This window comes from Pantherophis guttatus, chromosome 14, assembly GCF_059756535.1.
Source record: "Pantherophis guttatus breed Tessera chromosome 14, ASM5975653v1, whole genome shotgun sequence".
In the NCBI taxonomy this organism is placed as follows: Eukaryota; Metazoa; Chordata; class Lepidosauria; order Squamata; family Colubridae; genus Pantherophis; species Pantherophis guttatus.
The window spans coordinates 3,793,669-3,814,405 of NC_142076.1; the positions used below are offsets into that span (position 1 = coordinate 3,793,669).

The 20,737-nt window shown below is 46.2% G+C and overlaps 1 protein-coding gene across 1 annotated transcript; it reads left to right on the top strand.

Annotated features, from left to right (window-relative positions):
- The first annotated feature begins 12,693 nt into the window (after positions 1 to 12,693).
- On the top strand, positions 12,694 to 14,079 carry LOC148112085 (uncharacterized). The gene is made up of 2 exons (XM_087878596.1): positions 12,694 to 13,823; positions 13,933 to 14,079. The coding sequence occupies exons 1-2, from the start codon at positions 12,729 to 12,731 to the stop codon at positions 14,077 to 14,079; spliced, it is 1,242 nt and encodes a 413-aa protein (XP_087734722.1). The 5' UTR covers positions 12,694 to 12,728.
- Positions 14,080 to 20,737: the final 6,658 nt, after the last annotated feature.

A 20,737-nucleotide genomic window follows, 5' to 3' on the forward strand; every position in this document is an offset into this window, starting at 1 on the left:
GGGTGGCGGAGGCCTTCCTTGCCGGGCTGGCGTTGGCCTACCCTGTCGGGTCGGCGGTGATCGTCCTGGTTGGGTTGTTGTTGTGGGGCTACCTCCGCGGGGCGGTGGAGGTCTCCCCTGCCAGGTTGGCGCTGGCCTCCCTGGCCGGGTTGTTGTAGGCTTTCCTTTCGCACTAGTCCCCGGTCTACCGCAGGTCGGTGGCTGGGGTCTTTCGTGCTGGGGTGTTGTTGCCGGGCTGCCCTCTGTGCTGGGTGGAGGTCCCCCTCACCGGGGTGTTGTGTGCCATCTTCACCCGTGAGCTGTGGTGTGCCCACCTTGGGCGGTCCCCAGTCTACTGTTGTCCTTGGTTGGCAGTCCTCCATGTTCTGGGCCCGTCTGCTGCCCCAGCTGGGTGGCCGGGGTTCGCCCTGGGTGAGAAGTCCCCGGTCTACTTCCCTGGCATCCTGCTGCCCTGGTTGGTCGGGTCGTTGCCTCCCCACCTCGTCGGGGTGTTGTTGGCCTGCCTTGCCAGGGTCTGGTAGGCCGACCTTGCCGGGGTGTTGTTGGTCAACCTCGATGGGGTGTTGTAGGCCTACCTTGTCGGGTGTTGTAGGCCTACCTCGTCGGGGTGTTGTAGGCCTACCTCGGGATGTTGCAAGGCTACCTCGTCGGGCTGGTTTTGTCCTACTTCCCTCCACCTTTTCCGGAGCTGGTCGATGTGACGTCTACAGACCTGTCCATCTTCCAGCTCCACTCTGTAGGACTTCGGGCCGGTTGAGCTTTCTATCTTCCCCTTCAGCCATTTCGGAGAGCCGTGGAAATTCAATGCGAAAACCGGATCTCCTATGCTGAAGGCATGAAGCGGGCGGCTGGCCGTTGCGGTCACTTCTGGGCTGTATTGTGGGTGCAGCCGGTCCAATGGTGACCTCAGCCTTCTGCCCATCAACATCTCAGCTGGGCTCTTGTGGGTGGTGGCATGCGGCGTGATGTGTTGGGTGAGGAGGAAGTTGACAATTCTTTCCTGCCAGTCGCCCGTGCCCATTTTGGTGAGTGCCTCCTTGGTGAGTCTCACCATCCGTTCAGCCTGTCCATTCCCAGCTGGCCTGTAGGGGGCTGACAGGGCATGGCGAATGCCCAGTCCGGCCAGGAATGCCTCCATGGCCAAGGATGTGAGTTGGGGCCCGTTGTCGGAAACCAGCACATCCGGCAGTCCATGGGTGGTGAAGAGACGGCGTAGAACCCGGATCGTCACTTCCGTTGTGGTAGATGCCATGGGTACCACCTCGAGCCACTTGGAGAAAGCGTCGATGACGATGAGTAGGTGGCGCCCCTGCATCGGACCCGCGAAGTCGATGTGGATCCTAGACCAGGGGCTGCTGGGGGTCTCCCACTTCATTGGTTCGGCTTGGGGTGGCGCTGGGCGTACTTCTTGGCACGGGTCACATCTGGAGACCCATTCTTCGATGTCTCTGTCCAGTGATGGCCACCAGACGTAACTCCGTGCCAGGGCTTTCATGCGGACGATGCCGGGGTGCCCATTATGCAAGGTCTCTAGCGTTCTTCTTTGCAGAGTGCTGGGAATCAGCACTCTGACTCCCCATAGCAAACAGCCTCTCATGGTGGACAGCTCCTTTTGCTTTCTGACGAAGGGGCTGAATTTCTCCTCTGCCTTCTCCGTTGGCCACCCTCTGAGGATCCAGGATCTCACTTGGCGGAGTGTGGGGTCCTTTTGAGTGTGGGCGGCCACATCTGCAGATGAGACTGGGCAGCTGTCGTCATTGTCGATGTGGAAGAGGTCGAGCGTGGGAGCTGGGTCTTCCACTGGATCCTTTGATGGGCATCTGCTCAGCGCGTCGGCGTTCCCGATGGACGTGCCTGGCTGGTGCACAAGCCTGTAGGAATATGGCCCATCTTGTCATCCGCTAGGAAGATGGCCCATCTTGTCATCCGCGGGGACATGAAGGTCAGGGTTGGTTGGTCTCCTGCGAGGAGCCCCAGAAGCGGCTTGTGGTCAGTCACTATGGTGAAGCTCCTCCCGTAGACGTACTCGTGGAATCGTCTTACTCCTGCGACGATAGCCAGAGCCTCTTTGTCCAGCTGACTGTAATTGCGTTCCGCGCTGGACATCGTCTTGGAAAAGTATGTTATTGGGGTTTCTGAGCCATTCGGAAGTTCATGGCTGAGGACTGCCCCCACCCCGTATGGTGATGCGTCGTAGGTGAGCTTGATTGGTAGCGTCTCGTTTTATTGTATGAGGACTCTTTTGGATGTTAAAAGTCCTTTGACGGCCTGAATGCTGCTTCCTCCTCTTGGTCCCACTTCCAGGAAGCCGCTTTCCCCAGCAGGCGGTGGAGTGGCTCAGCAATCGTGGCTTTCTGTTTGAGGAACATGGCATAGAAGTTAAGCAATCCAAGGAATGCCTGAAGCTCCGTTTTGTTTTTTGGGCTGGGAGCTTCATGGATAGCTTTAACTTTTGATTTGGTGGGGTGGATGCCCGTGCCATTTATGAGATAGCCCAGGAACTCAAACTCCTGGACTCCTAAGATGCATTTATCTCTCCTGACTCTCAAACCCTTGGCCTTGAATCACTGCAGGACAAGCCTGAGTCTTTCAAGGAGTTGTGCTTTGGAATTTCCGGAGATTAATACATTGTCAAAGTACGGCACCACCCCGGAACGCCTTGGAGAAGGCGTTCCATCATTGATTGAAAGATTCGGGGGGCAGCGCTGACTCCAAATTGGAGACAGTTGCATTTGAATGCCCCCCTGTGGGTGACTATCGTTTGGGCCTCTGCCATCTTTTCGTCCACTGGCAGCTGCTGGTAAGCCTGGGCCAGGTCCAGTTTGGCAAAGATTGAGCCAGTCCCCAGAGAATGCAGCAGATGTTGCACCACTGGGACTGGGTATGTGCTCTGCGGCAATGCCTTATTGATTGTACACTTATAGTCGGCGCAGATGCGCACAGACCCATCATGCTTCATTGGGGTCACAATGGGGGTTTCCCATGAAGCATGATCAATTGGTTCCAGAACGCCCTGGGCGATCAGCTTATCTAGCTGAGCGTCTACTTTTGGCCGCAAGGCAAACGGAACTCGGCGGGGCTTCAGCCTGATTGGGGTGATTCCCTTGTCCAGATTAAAAGAGATTGGCTTCCCCACAAATTTCCCCAGCTTACCATCGAAGACTTCCTTGAACTCTTTGATGAGGTTGTCGAGTTCGTCCCTCTGAATTTGATGGATGCCTCCGATTGATAACCCTAGCGGCTTAAACCACTCCATTCCTAGCAGGTTCGGTTGGCTGTGTTCCACGACAGTGATGGGAAGTTTGCCTTGGAAGTCCTTGAAGGTGATGTGGAGAGTGGTTCTGCCCAAGACACCAATGGGGTTTCCGCTGAAATCCACGAGCCTCGACCTCAGGGGTTTTAGCTGGTTCTTTTCACAGGTTGGCTTCAGGCGCTTCAGATGTTGCCAGTCCATGATGGAGTAGATGGAGCCTGAATCTACTTCCATTGTGGACGGTGACCCCTCTGCCAGCAGTGTCACATTGAATTTGGTGGCACCGTCGTCGCTTGTGTGGGCGATTGTGGTCTGGTGCACTGCTCTGTTGTGGGGATATTCGTCGTCCCCGCGCCTGGACTGGTTCGAGGACCATTTGGATGTCCTCTGGGTTTCTCTGTGGTTTTCGCGGAATCTTGGCCTGGGTGGTTCCGGGGCTGGATCTGCTGCTCTGCATGCTTCGACTATGTGTCCCCTCTTCAGGCAGCGGCGGCAGGTCGCGTCCCTCCATCTGCAGTTTGCTCTGGGGTGGTCGCCTTTGCAACTGCCGCACCGTTCCCCCCGGTCGCCATGTTGGGGGTTTTCCCGCCTGGGGGGCGGGAAACCTTGTGAACAGCCATTTCCTCATCGGATTCTGATGGCGTGGCGGAGTCGTCTGAGGAGTTTGGGCCCGACTTGTGGATCTTGTGGATCCCTCTGGCCTTCACCATTGTGGCGGCTGCTTTCTCGGAAGTCTCAGCGGCTGTGGCTTCTTCGAGGACTTTCTTGAGCGGAATTCTCTTGCGGCTCAGGAACTTCTTCTGGAGACCCACATCTCGCATCCCGAAGACGATGCGGTCCCGGATGGCATTATCCACATTATCAAATTCGCAATTGGCAGTGATTTGACGAAGTGCTGCCACGAACTCTTTGATGGATTCACCTTCCCGTTGATTCCTCTGCTGGAAGGTGAATCTGTTTGCGATCGGGGTGCCTGTGGGTGCGTAGTGTTCCTATAGGACTTCCTGCAGGTCACTTCAGGACACCTCCTCAATATCTCTGGGTGCCACGAGGTCGATGGCCATCTCCAGGATGTCAGAGCCGCAGTGGGCCAGGAACAGGGCTCTCTTGCGTTCATCGTCGAGGTTCTGGTAGCCGTTTCCTTGGAGGAATTGCCGGAACCTGACCATGTACGACCTCCATTTCTCTCTTGCCGGGTCGAATGGATTCAGCGAAGCGATCGGTGCTTGCGGGGTTGCCATTCTGTGAGATGCCGCGGTTGAGTGACTTCAGCTCGGTTAGGCGATTGTGCCACGAGTCTTGCTCAGGTTCTCTTCTCTAGTCCTTCGTCGCCAGTGTTAGATCAGGCGCAGGAAATGAAGACGTGACCAGCTCGATACATTTAGTAACTTTATTGAACAGTAACAAGATTGGCTGTGCGCTGCCGGAGCTCTCCTTATATTCTCTCCGGCAGACGCACCGCCCCTAGACAGCTATTCAAACTTCCCGCCTGAGGCTGGCAGCCAATCCGGGCGGGTGTCCTTATAAGGACATAACAATCTTAGTTACTCTTCTCTGAACTTTTTCCAAAGTCTCAACCTCTTTTTTGTAGTATGGTGACCAAAATCGGTTGCACTATTCCAGGTGTGGCCTTACTAAGGTTTTGTAAAGCGGCGCTAATACTTCACGTGATCTTGATTCTATGCCTCTGTTTATACAACATTGTGTGTGAACCCCGCTATCCTGATTTCTAAAGCATGATTGATAAGTCAGCATGTTGCATAAACCTTAGTCTGCAAAGCGTAGTGGTCTTTGTTAGTCCAAAGGGGTAAAAACATTCGGCCGTCACCCGATTAGCAGGGTCAGCCTTGCAAACAAAGCCAGAGAGACATGTTTCCAGATCCTTTTGCAGCCGCTCTGGAGAATTCATGATGCAGACAGAACTTAAATTTTCACCAGACCTTTTGAATAACCTTTTCCACGGAGTGGGTCTCTCTCTCTTTTTTTTTAACTTAGATTTTTAGTTTATTCGAAGAAGGTTAAAGCACAAAATGCCAAAATATTCAAAAAGGACAAAAGAGTAAAAAAAAAAGACCCAACAAAAAACATTAAAAAGAGAATGTGTCTTTAAAAAAAAAAAGAAGAAAAAGAACAAACACATTACATCCTACCCAGTTGAATGCTGTTTAATATAACACAACAATGTTAGTTTCCCACCCCTTGTGAAACAGGCCAAAAGAATTTTAAACTGTTAAGCTACTAAAGCTACGTACGAATTGTTAGCCAGTCATCTATAAACTATGTTAATAACAAAATAGTTAAAGAAACACAGAAAGACAAGACTGAAATTCCAAAACATTCTGTTAACAAACTATTATTGTAATCAACTCGTAGAAAATTTGGCACTTCTTCAATCCCAAATCATCCCAAATCATAACCCTAATTGGTCCTGGATTAAGGCAGGGATCTCTCAGAGGTTTATCCCCACCTTGCTCCACAGGGTTGTTGAGATACTAAAAAAACCATCCTGAATTTAATGGAGAAAGCACAAAGAGTCAGGCAGGAAAGCTAATCCAGTTGTGTTTTCTAGTGCTAAAAACTAACCGATTATCATCCTCACATCAGCCTTGATGGATCGCAGGCGATTTTGTTTAGCCCAGCTCCTTTTCTCCTTGTATTTTCTATACAAGGAATGGCATTTCAGGAATTTTGCTTAAAAATAGAGTATACATTGTATTGGAAAAGCAGAGAGAAATGTGTTTTTTTTCCTCTGCGCTCTCCTCCCTGCTGTGAAACTGACTTGACAAAAAGTCAGTTGAAACTCTAGGGTTTCTTTTGCTGTTCATAATTCATACCCACTGAATGATGTGGTGGCAACTGCTTAGAGATGGGGGGATACTGGACATTCATGAACTGAAAAGCTTGATTAATAGTAGCCCTGTGCTAAGTGGAGCCTCTTGTTCAAAGGCAGTGTATCACTGAATTCCACATAATGGATGGAAAAGCAGCACGTTGGTTGTTGGACTGCTTCAGTTGGGAGGAAAGGAGGAGGGAGAGCGGAGGAAGGGAAAGGGAGGGGAAGAAGGAAGGAAGGAAGGAAGGAAGGAAGGGGAAGAAAGGAAAGGAAGGAAGGGGAAGAAAGGAAGGAGGGAAGGGGAAGGAAGGAAGGGAAAAGGAAGGAAGGAAGGGGAAGGAAGGAAAGAAAGGAAGGGAAAAGGAAGGAAGGAAAGAAGGAGGGAGGGAAGGGAAAGAAAGGAAGGGGAAGGGAGGAAAGGAAGGAAGGGGAAGAAAGGAAGGAGGGAAGGGGAAGGAAGGAAGGGAAAAGGAAGGAAGGAAGGGGAAGGAAGAAAGGAAGAAAGGAAGGGAAAAAGAAGGAAGGAAAGAAGGAGGGATGGAAGGGAAGGGAAAGAAAGGAAGGGGAAGGAAGGAAAGGAAGGAAGGACCATCATGAGCTTGATTAACAAAGACTTAATTCTTCAGAAGTATTCCTTAAAAGGGCAAGAAACATCTGCTTTTTAAAATCAAACTGAACCTGCAAAGTGCAGCTGGGGCGGTTTACTAGACAACTGCATTGTGCTCTTTAATTTATCCATCAGAATGAAATTAGCAGTGCAGGGAATTAGAGAGCATTTTGTTCTACTCTGCAAATGTTTCGATGCAACTGAATCTTTCATCTGACTCCCCGCTCTTAACAGCCAGTGGGGCTAGTTCTTTCTTTTCTTTTTTTTTAATGTTTTATTGTAAGAAATTATAATAATACAATTTTATCCATCCGGTTACATAGTATGGAAAAAGAAATAAATACAAATTGTACATATTATACATAAGTAGATAATCTTTGCAAACCAGTTACATGGTAAAAAAAAAAAAAATTTGTTCACATATCATTTTTAGTGTATGTATATGTGATAATCTTTAACAATAAATTAGTAAATACATAAATTATGTCTTTTGCTTACCCATGTAACCTGTCCTTGCCTTATTATATTTCCTACCATCCACAGTACATCTTCTCTTACTATTTCATTTTTCTATTTCTTGTACTTGCTCTGGTCTCTTTCCTTTTTATTTCAATTTCCTCTTCTCTAACCACCCGTACCACTTATCCCATACGCTGTAATAATCCGAATCTTCTCTGTCATTAATTTCTAATGTTAATTTATTCATCTCGGCACATTCCATTATTTTGCCGATTACTTGTCCCTTAGTTGGTATATTTTTCTCTTTCCATTGTTGAGCGAAAGCGATTCTTGCTGCTGTTATTATATGCACTGCCAGGTATTTCTTCTTTTTTGCCATTTCCGTCTTAAGGATTCCCAGGAGAAGTGTTTTAGGGTCTAATTCAAAGGTTTCACCTATTATTTCTGAAAGCCAATTGCAAATCATCTTCCAATATTTTTTTGCTTGAGAGCAGGTCCACCAGCAGTGGTAAAAGGTACCTTGCTGGTGTCCACACTTCCAACACTTTGGGTTTGAGTTAGGGTAAATCTTGGCAATCCTAGCTGGTGCTAGGTGCCACCTATAAATCATCTTATACTGGTTCTCCTTGTAAGTAGTTGCCTTGGTAAGTTTTATATTGTTGTTCCATATTTGATCCCATTCTTCCAAATTTATGTTTTTCCCAGTGTTTTTGGCCCATGCTAGCATTGGGCCTTTAACCACTTCTTCCATCAGGTCATATTCTACTAAATAGTTGTATATTTTAGCTAATAATTTATTATCTGTACCCATCCAAATTTTATCAAAATCTTTGCTTCCCATTTCTATACCGTATTGTTCTTTATCTTTTTTGTATCTTGATTTTATCTGTGCGTATGTCCACCATTCAACAAAAGTGCCCTGTTCTTTTAATTGTTCTAATGTTTTGAGGTTCCCTGCCTCATCTAGGATTTCTTTATATTTTACAGTTTTACCATGGTCCAGGACATTTGGGTAAATTATCGCCTCCATGGTTGAAAGCCAGCTGGGAATTTTAGTATAGTGTTTTCGTCTTATTTCTTCTCACGTTGACTTCAATATGTCCCTCAATTTATGTTTGTTGAAATGTGTTTTGGTTTTTTTCCCCGTTTCCCATAAATAGGCATGCCAACCCATCTGGAGATCATGCCCTTCTAGCGTTAGAATTCTTTTGTTCGCTAACGTCGCCCATTCTTTTAACCAAACAAGAATTGCTGCTTTGTGATATGTTTCCCATATTGGTAATCCAAGCCCTCCTCTATTTTTTTTATCTTGTAAGGTCCTAATTGCTATTCTTGGTTTTTTTCCTCCCCAAATAAACTTCCTAATAGTAGTATTAAGTTCACTAAAAAATTTTTTATCAAATTTAATTGGCGCTGTTTGGAACAGGTACAACAATTTGGGTAAGATGCTCATTTTAATTGTCGCTATCCTCCCAAGGAAGGAAATTTGTAACTTCCCCCACTTCTCTAAATCTTGTTTTATGCTTTTTACCAAGGGGACATAATTGTCCTCTTTGAGGGCCAGGTACTTTGTTGAGATCCATACTCCCAAATATTTAACTTTTTTCACAATTTGGATTCCCATAGATTCCTCCAGGGCTTCTTTCTGGTTTTTCGTCATATTTTTGGTGAGCATTTTGGTTTTAGATTTATTTAATTTGAGTCCTGCTACTTCTCCATATTTATCGAGTGTTTCCAATATTTGTATGCCTGTTTCCACCGGTTCTTCCATAATTAGGACAACGTCGTCCGCAAACGCTTGAACTTTATATGTTTCCTTCCTGATTTTAAGCCCTTTGATTTGATCACTCTCCCTAATCTTCTTCAATAACACTTCTAATGCCAATATGTACAAAAGTGGTGACATTGGGCATCCCTGTCTTACTCCTTTGCTGATCTGAAATGTTTTGGTAAGTTCACCGTTTACTAAAATATTGGCCCTTTGCTTCTCATAAATCGTATTTATTGTAGTTGTAAAATTTTGTCCAAATCCCATTATGTTCAGTTGTTGCTTTATAAACTCCCAGTTCAAATTGTCGAAAGCCTTCTGTGCGTCTAAAAAAACTAATGCCACCTCTTTTTCCAGGTGTTCCTCATAATATTCTATCACATCCAGAATCGTCCTTGTGTTATTCTTAATTTGCCTCCCTGGGAGGAACCCATTCTGATCGCTATGTATTATCTTATTGGGAATTCTTTTTAATCTTTCCGCTAATATATTCATGTATATTTTATAATCAGTATTGAGAAGTGAAATTGGCCTATAATTCTGTATCAATTTGGTATCCGATCCTTCTTTTGGTAAAAGTGTAATATAGGCCTCTCTCCAAGATTCTGGTATTTTGTTTTTCATTAAGGCCTCATTAAAAATTTGGAGCATTCTTGGGAGTAGAATGTCTTCTAGTTCTAAATTTTTGTATAATTCCCCTGGGAATCCGTCCGGGCCCGGAGATTTGTTCTTTTTCAATTTGGCAATTGCAGTCTTTAACTCTGTTAATGTGATCTCTTTGTTCAACATCTCTTTTTCCTCCTCTCCAATCTGTGGCATTCCCTGCTCCAATAAATATTGTTTTACTTTCTCTTTGGGTATATCTTCTTCTTTATATAAAGACGCATAGAATTCGCGTGCTATTTCCAATTTTTCTTCTTCTTTAGTTGTGATATGGCCTTCGGTGTCTTCTAGTTGGAGAATAATTCCTTTCTCTCTCTCTTTTTTGATTCTGTAGGATAACCACCTTCCTGGCTTGTTGGCATTCTCGAAGTAATATTGTTTTGTTCTCTTAATATTATATGCTAGTTTTTCTTGATCTATTATATTTAATTTATGACAAATGTTCATCCAGTTTTCTTTTGTTGTTTCATTGTCAGGGTTTTGTTGCGCCTCTTTCTCTGCCTTTGCCAGTTCTTCTAGCAATATTCTTTGAGTTTCTCTCCTCTCTTTATTTCTGTATGGTCCGTATGATATCATTAGGCCTCTTAAATAGGCCTTCATCGTATCCCAGATTATCCCCTGGTCCATTGGTTCTTTTTCATTTTCTTCAAAAAAGATTTCTAACTCCCTCTTAACTTTATCAATATTTTTTTTATCTCGCAAAAATTGTGTATTCATTCTCCATCTTGTGTTTTTTCTCTTATATCTACTTTTCCATCTGATTTCCAGTGGATTGTGGTCTGCCCAGGTATTGGGTAAGATTTCCGCTGACGCAATGTCCATGCCCAAGTTCCTGCTTACCCACATCATGTCTATTCTAGACCATGATTTATTGGGGTTAGAATAAAAGGTGTATTGTCTCTTATTGGGGTGTAGTGTTCGCCAGATATCTACAAGGTTTAATTCATCCACTAAGTTGAAGAAAGTTTTTGGTAAATTTTTCCTTATTTTCTTTTGACCTCTGGGTCTTTTGTGATCTTTGTACGCATCTGCCACTCCGTTGAAATCCCCAATGATGCAGATATTGTTGTTATCCAATCCTCTTATTATTTCTCTTGTTTTGTTATAAAACTCTTTCAAATTTTTGTTTGGGGCATAGATCGCTGCTATTAATATTGCCGAATTGCCCCTCTCAATTTCAACAATTAGTAATCTACCTTTGGGGTCTGCATATTTCAGTTCTGTCTTCATCTCTTTTCTAATATATAGTGCCACCCCTCTCTTTTTCTTCATGGCTAAAGAGGTATAAAGATTCCCCAATTTTTTATGTTCCAAATATTTTATGTGTTCTTGTTTAATGTGTACCTCCTGAAGACAGACTATGTCTGCATTTTGTATAACTAATTTGTTAAAGAAGGTTTTTCTTTTTTTATGATCGTTAAGTCCATTTACATTAATCGATAGGATTTTCCAATCGTCCATCCTTGTTGCCTTGTATTGATTTACTTAAATTTGAGGTTGGTATTAGCTCGAACTGCTCTTTGAAGTCTTTGTTTCTTCCCTGCTTCGCTACTTTCTTTCTCAAGACTTCCGGTTGGTGACTCGTGGTGTTATGGCGTGGTGAGAGTGATCGCTCTCTCCCACTGCCACTTAACGCAACGTTTTGGGGACCGTTCGAGGCGTGGAAGCCTGGAGGGCTTCGCGGATAATAGTGGGGCTTCAGTGAGTCGAGTGGCGGAGCGCAAACCCACCCGGCGCGACCGATTTCCACTGTCAAGCTAACGGGGCGCGTCTGCCTCTTAATGGCAGACCTGAAGCCACGATAGCCAACAAGAGGGGAAGCAAAGATTCCGGGAAAGAGAGGCGAGTACACCAGCAACCACTTTCTCCAGAGCGCGCTTGAGATCGGAAGATCGGATAAATCTTCGCTGGCCGGGTCGGAATGGAAGGGCTCAAAAGAGGAAAAAAGCGGCGACTGAAAGAAAGGAGGAGGATTGACAGCTAAAAAGATCGCAGACAGGCTGGCAAGAAAGAAGGAGGAAAGATCGGCAAGCGGACCAGCGGCACTACCTTTTTGGATTTAATTTGCTGCATAGATCGAGCTCTAAGGACGTGGGGAAGAGATTCTGCTGACTGGAGAGGAGAACGACCGGAAATTTAGGACCGGAAGTGCAACCATACTTGATACCAACGAGAGGAATAACGAAGAGCCAGAGAGGAAGGAAGGAGCACCAGGAAGAGAACAACGGAATAATTAAACTTATTTTTTACAAGGTGTTGGAGATCCTGAAGAAGCGAGAAGTAGAAGGGTGATATTAAATCAATGTACTTTCCTGCATAGACTTTAATAAGTGTGGTACTTGAAGGGACTAAGAAGACCTGAATTTAAATCTGTATTAATACATATTGTTATTACTTTAAAAATAGTCTAAGACTACAATATATACATATTTATTCTTCTTTTTTTTTCTACACATTTAAAGTATTCAAAATATTTATATAAGTATTTAAATTATTCAAAGTATTTATATATTCAAAGTATTAAAAGCAGTAATACAACATAGCTAATTAATATATCTAAATACCTGTATAGACATACTAGAACCTATTATCTTCTATTTATTTACCTATTTATATACTTATCTATATACCTATTTATATATATATTTATTTAACTATTTACTTATTTATATATCTATCATTTATTTATCAGCTACTCTTTGTGTCTTGTTTTTCTATTTTTCATTGCTGTGAGCATAGAGTGGCTATTGATTGACTATTGATTGACTATTGTGTTTAATATTACTAAGGATTAACTTTATAAAATAGTGATTTAATTTATAACATCAATTAATTAAGGGTCTACTGATTGGACATTGAGTATTAATTTATTGATTATATATATTGGTATTATATTATATTATATATTATATATATTGGTATTTTCTTTCTAAGAATTGAGAATCTAATTAATTGATAATTAGGAGTTGAGCTAAATTAGAAACACAGCTTTCAAATAATGATTAGTCAACAAAGCTAAGTAGTGGGCAGCATAGTGGAGAAAAGGTCGATTATACCATTACTACTTGTCTTGTAAATTGGGAATATCTTAAAAAATTTCTTTTCTTTAGTACTGTTAAACTAAGCAAGGGAAGTCAATTAGTGGATGACGGTTTGGAGGAACATAGAAAGGATAGTCAAAGAACAGGCGAAAGTGCTTAGGGAGATGACAAGTTTTGCATCCACTGTGGCAAAAACAGGAAAGAAAGTAACCTCCAGCGTCTCAAGTCCCACAATTATAATGTCATCCCCTGCAACCCAAAAATCGATGGAAGGGCTACCAAAAATTGAGAAAACATCAGTGATCCCAACAATGCAAGCGATGCAGGCATCATTAGCAATGATTCAAGAGACAATGCTCTTAATGCAAGAGAAAATGTCTAATAATCATCAGGAAATGAAAACAGACATACAAGGCATTGACCAGAAAATGGGTGACATACAACAAGCCATTCTAAAGAACGAACAGAGAATACAAAAAATAGAATCTAAGGTGGAACAACAAGAGAAAGATTTAGAGACAGTAGATCAAAAATTAATGGCCCAGAATAGGGATCTGGAGGAATCGATTACGCAGTTGGAAATGGACAAGGCCTCTTTCTATCTGCGTTTCCAAAACGTTACAGAAGACAAGGACGAAAATTTAGGACAAGTAATGGCGGAATTAATAGCGGAGGTGCTCCAACAGGATCCAAACGACATAATAAAAGAATTGGACGAGGTGTACAGAGTACAGACGAATTACGCTAGACGGAACAAACTACCCAGAGAGGTACATATAAGGTTCGCACGAAAGAAAGTTAAGGATATCTTTTATAAAATGGTAAAAGAAGAACCGATTAATTATAAGGAAAAGGAGGTGATTGTTCTGAAGCAAGTGCCGAGGAGGGTGAGAGAACAACGAAGAGACTACAGATTCCTGGCCACACAGCTGAATAAAAGGAATATACTTTTTAGATGGACCTTGCCGGAGGGTATGCTGATTACTTGGCAAGGGAGGAGAATTAAAATAAATAGTCTGGTGGAGGCTCAAGAATTCCTTGACCAACTGAGAGGGTCAGAAGACGAACAAAGTAGCAAAGAGGAACTGGAAGCTGCTACTACAGAAGAAGAACTCACCCAAAGAAGATCCCAAGAAGAGGTCCCGACGGGGAAAGAGAGCACGGAGGAGAAAGAAAAGGAAGAGAAAGAAACCAGTGGGGCTAGTTCTAGCCAGTTCCAGAAGCTTAACAGTCTGTTCCTTTTTGCAGAGAGAAAGAAAAAAAAAACCCAACATGTTGTTTTGAATATCTCTGCCTGTTTGTCTGCAGGCCTTCTCCCAGACATCTTTAGAAGCAAATTCTAGGAAAAAGGCCTGGATTGATCCAAAGCAAGTGTGCCGTGTGCCAGGGAAAACAAAGAAACCTGTGACAGAATGCCAGATGCCCATGCTAAAAGGTAAAAGAAGTCCAGGTTAAATTAATGTGGCTCAGGGGTGGGTTCTAACCGGCTTTACTACCGGTTCTCTTTGTGCGCGTGCTTCGTACGTGATCGCCTCTTCAGTCGCGCGCGTTGCGAATCTGCCCAGCTGAGGTGTGGCAATCTGCTCTGCCGCACCTCTCAGCTGGGCGAAAAAAGAAGAAATATAAGATCAGAATAATGCGGGGGCAGGCGGGAGGGCCCAGCTCCCAAAGCAAGAGAACCGGTTCGGTGACGTAATAGCGTCACCGCTACCGGCTCGGCCGAACCGGGCCGAACCGGGAGCAACCCACCACTGATGTGGCTTCTATTAAATTGGAAACTGGAAGGGAAAGGGTAGGACAGCGATGGCTAACCTTTTCCGGACCGAGTGCCCAAAGCACATGCACCTGTGTGTGAATGGATGCACATGCGTGGGCGTGAACCCCAAAAATGCAATGCGCATGCGGGCCCCAGCCCCATGCACCACCCCGCAACGCCCCGTGCATGTGCAACCCACCTCTGTGAATGCCAGGGCAGGTCCCCCGCGCGTGCCCGGCCCCCACACATGCACAGCAGAAACCCAAAGACCAGCTGTCCGGTAGGAGGCATGCACGCATGCTGAACTGGGGCGGCAGCTCATGTTCCCACAGAGAGGGTGCTGCGTGCCACCTCTGGCACACGTGCCATAGGTTCACCATCATGGGGGTAGGTAATAAAATACCTGCATAAAAGAAAAAATGGGAGATAAAATCAGTTGAATGTTCTTTTAGAAGTATTAGAAAGGGACATGATTTATTTATTTACTTAGTAGCCCTTGTCTAATAACCATTCATTTAGTGACCATTTGAAGTTGCAACGGCACTGGTAAAAATGACTTACGACTATTTATCACACAACTTTGCAGCATCCCCATGGTCACGTCATCAAAATTCAAAGGCTTGGCAACTGGCATGTACTTATGACAGTTGCACTGTCCTTGGGTCTCTGTTTGTACACTTCCCAGACAACTTCCGACAAGGAAAGTCAATGGGGGAAGTCAGATTTGCTTAACAACTTCATGATTCTCTTAACAATTGCAATGATTTGCTTCATAATGGCAAAATGGTTGTAAAATGGGGGAAAACTCACTTAATAACTGTGTTGCTTAGCAACATAAATCTTGGGTTCGATTGTGGTCATAAGTTGAGGACTAAGGTAAAGGTAAAGGTTCCCTTCACACACATGTGCTAGTCGTTCCCGACTCTAGGGTGCGCTGCTCATCTCCGTTTCAAAGCTGAAGAGCCAGCGCTGTCCGAAGATGTCTCCGTGGTCATGTGGCCGGCATGACTCAAGACCAAAGGCGCACAGAACGCTGTTCCCTTCCCACCAAAGGTGGTCCCTATTTTTCTACTTGCATTTTTTACCTGCTTTCGAACTGCTAGGTTGGCAGAAGCTGGGACAAGTAACAGGAGCTCACCCCGTCACACGGCACTAGGGATTCGAACCGCTGGACAGCCGACCTTTCGATCGACAAGCTCAGCGTCTTAGCCACTGAGCCACCGCGTCCCTAAGTTGAGGACTACCTGTATATAATCAATAAACAAATACAAAACCAACATAAATTAACCAGAGATGCCACAGACTCCACCGGCATGTTATAAAACATCCCACCACAGGGCCAGCTGGAAAAGTTTCACCACTGAAGCTCAGGAGGGATGAAGCAGCCCAAAGCTTCCCTGACGATGGTAGGAAGAGGCCATCACCTCCCAGGCCCTGTCAGGTGAAGGGGCTGCACAGACAGGACCAGCAGAAAACAATTTTTTTTCCAGATCTGGTTGGAGGGGGTCGATGAGTGCCAAAGGGCTCTAGAGCAGAGGTCTTCAAACTTGGCAGCTTTAAGACTTGTGGACATCTTCAGTGGGTGAAACAAAATTGATATTGTATATGGTGACAGCAGCCAGATTACTGATTGGTCAATATTGGAAAAGGATTGATGTGCCTACAATTCAAGAATGGACCTTGAAGGTGGCCAGTTTCGCAGAAATGGAGAAGATATCAGCATACTTAAAAGACCGGACTCAAGAGAGTTACGTATGGGAGTGGAAGAAATGGATAGATTATGTGCAGAATAAATATCAAACTAGGAAGTACCAGATAGTTTTTAGCTAAATGTTGTGTAGAAATGTATAGTTTATAGGGGGTAAAACAGTTTATTGTGATGTAAAGACTTATAGTGCACAGGGAGGGGAATAGAGGGGTGGTAAAGTATGACATAATATAATGTGGATGGATTTCACCTTGGGGAAGTCATGGGGAGGGAGGGTTTGGGGGGGGCTGGGGAGGGATGGGGGGGGGAAATGGGGGAAAAATTTGTTGTTTGTAAAACTTTTTCAATTAAAAAAAAAAAAAAAGACTTGTGGACATCAACTCCCAGAATTCTCCAGCCAGCAGAGCTTGGGAGTTGAAGTCCACAAGTCTTAAAACTGCCAAGTTTGAAGACCTCTGCTCTAAAGCAAGGTGTGCAACCTTGGCAACTTTAAGACTCGTGGACTTGAACTCCCCAAATTTCCCCAGCCAGAAAGAACAACAAAGAGGATTACGGGGGCCGGAGGCTAAAACATATGAAGAACGGTAGCATGAATGGAGTTTGTCTAGTCTAGAGAAAAGGACTAGGGGAGACCTGGTAGCAGTCTTCCAGTATTTGAAGGGCTCCTACAAAGACGAGGGGGGGGGGACCCAACCAGGGGTGAAATCCAAAATTTTTCCCTACCGGTTCTGTGGGCATGGCTTGGTAGGCGTGGCAGGGGAAAGATATTGCAAAATCTCCATTCCCACCCCACTCCAGAGGAAGGACACTGCAAAATGTCCATTCCCTTCCCTCCTGGGGGAAGGATATTGCAAAATCTCCATTCCCACCCCACTCTGGGGCCAGCCAGAGGTTGCATTTGCCGGTTCTCCGAACTACTCAAAATTTCTGCTACCAGTTCTCCAGAACCTGTCAGAACCTGCTGGATTTCACCCCTGGACCCAACCTATTTTCCAAAGCACCTGAAGGAAACTAGAATTTTCTCAATGGATGGAAACCAATCAAGGAGAGAAGTAACTTAGAATTAAGGAGCAATTTCCTGACAGTGAGAGGAACTGGACTAGATGACCTACAAGGTCCCTTCCAACTCTATTAATCTGTTAAATTAATCAGTGGAATGGTTCTCCTTCAGAAGTTGTGGGTGCTCCATCACTGGAGGTGTTTAAAAATAAGTTGGGCAGCCATTTGTCTGGAATGGTCTAGGCCAGAGTTTCCTGCTCAAGCAGAGGGCTGGACTAGAAGACCTCCAAGGTCCCTTCCAATCTGTTAAGTGTGGGGCTCTATTTTTTTTTTTTGTCCTTCTCCCTCCTGATCACACTTCATGGACCAGCCCTCCGTGTACTGATCCCCAAGACCCGCCAGGTGTCCCTGTGTCTCCTGTGTGCCCCCTCCCCACCCACCCCTCCCCTGCCCTAATACACTTTTTGGCTTCCAGGGAGCCCGGGTGTCAGTACAAATGGGAGATAGCTTTGTTTCCATTGCTCCCGGTGACAGCTGTGTGGTTTCTGCTTTCTTTGTCCATATCCTTGAATTGTTCCCGTTGTGCTGATGGGTCTGGCAAAGGCCCTCTGCAAACGGAAGATTAAGAACGGAGCGAGATTGCACCCAACGTCCTGCAGCAAAAGGGCCTGATTGCCCAGCATTCTTGGCTACTTAGGGTTGCCAGTGGTATTTCCTTGCATTGTTGTTGGTAAAAGTCCATCTGGTCACCCCTGATTCCTGGCGACTACAGGAATACAGTTTTCTTGGCAAAGTGTTTGGAAAGGCTTGCCGATACTTTCTTCCCAAGAGAAAATGACCGGGCCAAGATGATCCTTTGGCTTCATAGCTAAGGCGGCAGAGGTGGGTTTCAGCAGGTTCTGACCAGTTCTGGAGAACCGGTAGTGGAAATTTTGAGTAGTTCGGAGAACCGGTAGTAAAAATTCTGACTGGCCCCGCCCCCATCTATTCTCTGCCTCCCAAATCGGGAGGAAATGGGGATTTTGCAGTAACCTTCCCCAATGGAGAATGGAGATTTTACAGTATCCTTCCCTCCCCTGGAGTGGGGTGGGAATGGGGATTTTGCAGTAACCTTCCCCTGCCACACCCACCAAGCCATGCAACGCGCACCAAGCCACACCCACAGAACCGGTAGTAAAAATTTTTGAAATCCATCACTGCAAGGCGGCCCTAGAACTGATGGTCTCCCAGCTTCTACTCCAGTCCTTGTCCAACTTCCTACACAACAAGCATCTTGCAAGGTAGGCTGGGCTGAGAGATCATGCCGAGAGCATCAGTTTCCAGGCTGAGGATGGATGGACCCAGTCCCTCCTGACATAGTCAGACAGTTGACGTACTCTGTTTCCCTAGATACATTTTAGTCTTCATTTTATTACACTGCAAAAGTCTCCCAAAATGTTATGCGTTTCCTTTCCTTTTTGTTTTCTTTTCCTCCCATTTTACCTTCCTTCCCTCCCTCTCTCCCTTCCTTCTTAAAACACCCCTAACGGTTACAACATCCATAGCAAATAGAAAAATTTAACTAATCAATCTTGCAACAAGGTGAATTTGTAATAAAAATTCCGGCCCCCAAAGCTCCACTCGTTCTCCAGGTGTCACAGATCCTCAGGGCCCTGGCCTCCGTCTGATGTTATGCAATGCCAGGTCTGTAGTAAATAAAGCCCCCCTCATTTGTGATCTTGTTCAGGAGGGGGGAGCGGACCTGGCAGGTATTACGGAAACCTGGTTGGGCCAAGAGGGGGGGGTCCCTCTCGTTGAAATGTGCCCACCAGGTTTCTGCGCATTCCATCAGCCGAGGTTGCAGGGTAGGGGCGGGGGGGGTAGCGGTTATTATTAACGAAGGTCTGAGACCGAGGGAGGCCACTGTTCCTCAGACGGCCGGCTGTGAATCCCTCCTTGTGAAATGGGGTCACGGGGTTCAGATGGGTTTGCTGATCACGTACCTGGCTCCCTGCCATGTGGCAGTAGCCCTGCCCGAGCTACTCAGCGTCATCGCCACGGTGGCGGTTGAGACCCCTAGGCTTATGGTCATGGGGGATTTCAACTTACCGTCCGTTGGTGAGGCATCTGAGGTGGCTCGGGAGTTCATGGCTTCCATGACAGCCATGGACCTGACCCAGTTAATTCATGGCCCTACCCACACGGGGGGAAACACGCTGGATCTGGTTTTTGTCTCTGGACAGTGGTTGAGTGATCTCGAGATAGGGGATATATTCACCGAGCCCTTGTCATGGTCTGATCACTCTCTCCTTCTTCTCGACCTTCGAACCGCTACACCCCGCCGCAGGGAGGCGGAGCCGGTAAGATGGTTCCGCCCCAGGCGCCTGATGGAACCTGATAGGTTCCAGATGGAGCTTGGGCCATTCCCTGAGGCTCTGGCACACGCCTCTACTGGAGACCTAGTGGCCGCCTGGGATAGGGCGGCCGCTGGAGCTCTGGATCGGGTCGTGCCTTTGCGGCCTCTGACCCGGTGCCAATCTCATTTAGCTCCTTGGTTCACTGAGGAGCTGAGGGAGTTGAAGCGCCGGAAAAGACGCCTAGAGAGTAGTTGGAGGGCCATTCTTTCTGAATCTGACCGGACACTGGTAAGATCTCATATTAGGAATTACCTAGTGGCGATAAAAGCAGCGAAATGTAGCTATTTTGCTGCTCTTATTGCGTCATCAGATAATCGCCCGGCTGCCCTGTTTAGGGTGACCCGCTCCCTGCTCCACCAGGAAGCGTGGGAGGACCCCTTGGAGGGTAGAGCCGAGGATTTTGTTCAATATCTGTATGACAAAATCACTCAGATTCGGGAAGATCTGGACTCCGACTGGGTAGTCTCAGGGGGAGGGACTGGGGCAGGTCTTGAGAATGTTATCTGGGATGAGTTTGATCCTGTGACCCCTGAGGACGTGGACAGGATTCTGGGTAGACTGAACGCGACCACTTGTTTATTGGACCCGTGTCCCTTCTGGTTAGTGCTGGCGTCTCGGGAGGTGACACGAGGCTGGTTCCAGGGGATTATAAATGCTTCGTTGGGTGAGGGTGTCTTTCCTGCCGCCTTGAAAGAGGCAGTGGTGAGGCCTCTCCTCAAGAAGCCTTCCCTGGACCCAGCAATGTTGGTAAATTATCGTCCGGTCTCCAACCTTCGTTTTGTGGTGAAGGTTGTTGAGAGTGTGGTTGCGCAACAGCTCCCCCAGCACCTGGATGAAACGACGTATCTGGATCCGTTCCAGTCGGGCTTCAGGCCCGGATACAGCACGGAAACGGCATTGGTTGTGTTGGTTGATGATCTCTGGAGGGCTCGGGACAGGGGGTGCTCCTCTGTCCTGGTCCTGTTAGATCTCTCAGCGGCTTTTGATACCATCGACCATGGTATCATGCTGCACCGGTTGGAAGAGTTAGGGGTGGGAGGCACTGTGTTGCGGTGGTTCTCCTCCTTTCTCTCTGACCGGTCGCAGTCTGTGTTGACAGGGGGACAGAGGTCGACCCCGAGGCCCCTCATATGTGGGGTGCCGCAAGGGTCGGTCCTCTCGCCTCTCCTGTTCAACATTTATGTGAAGCCGCTGGGCAAGATCATCCGTGGTTTCGGGGTGGAGTACCATCAGTACGCTGATGACACCCAGCTG

Bases quoted from the DNA above. Each gene is read 5' to 3' on its own strand.
- LOC148112085 (XM_087878596.1), top strand. From the start codon at position 12,729: ATGACGGTTTGGAGGAACATAGAAAGGATAGTCAAAGAACAGGCGAAA. The intron at 13,824-13,932 runs GCTAGTTCTAGC...GTTTGTCTGCAG, and splicing joins AAGAGAAAGAAACCAGTGGG to GCCTTCTCCCAGACATCTTT.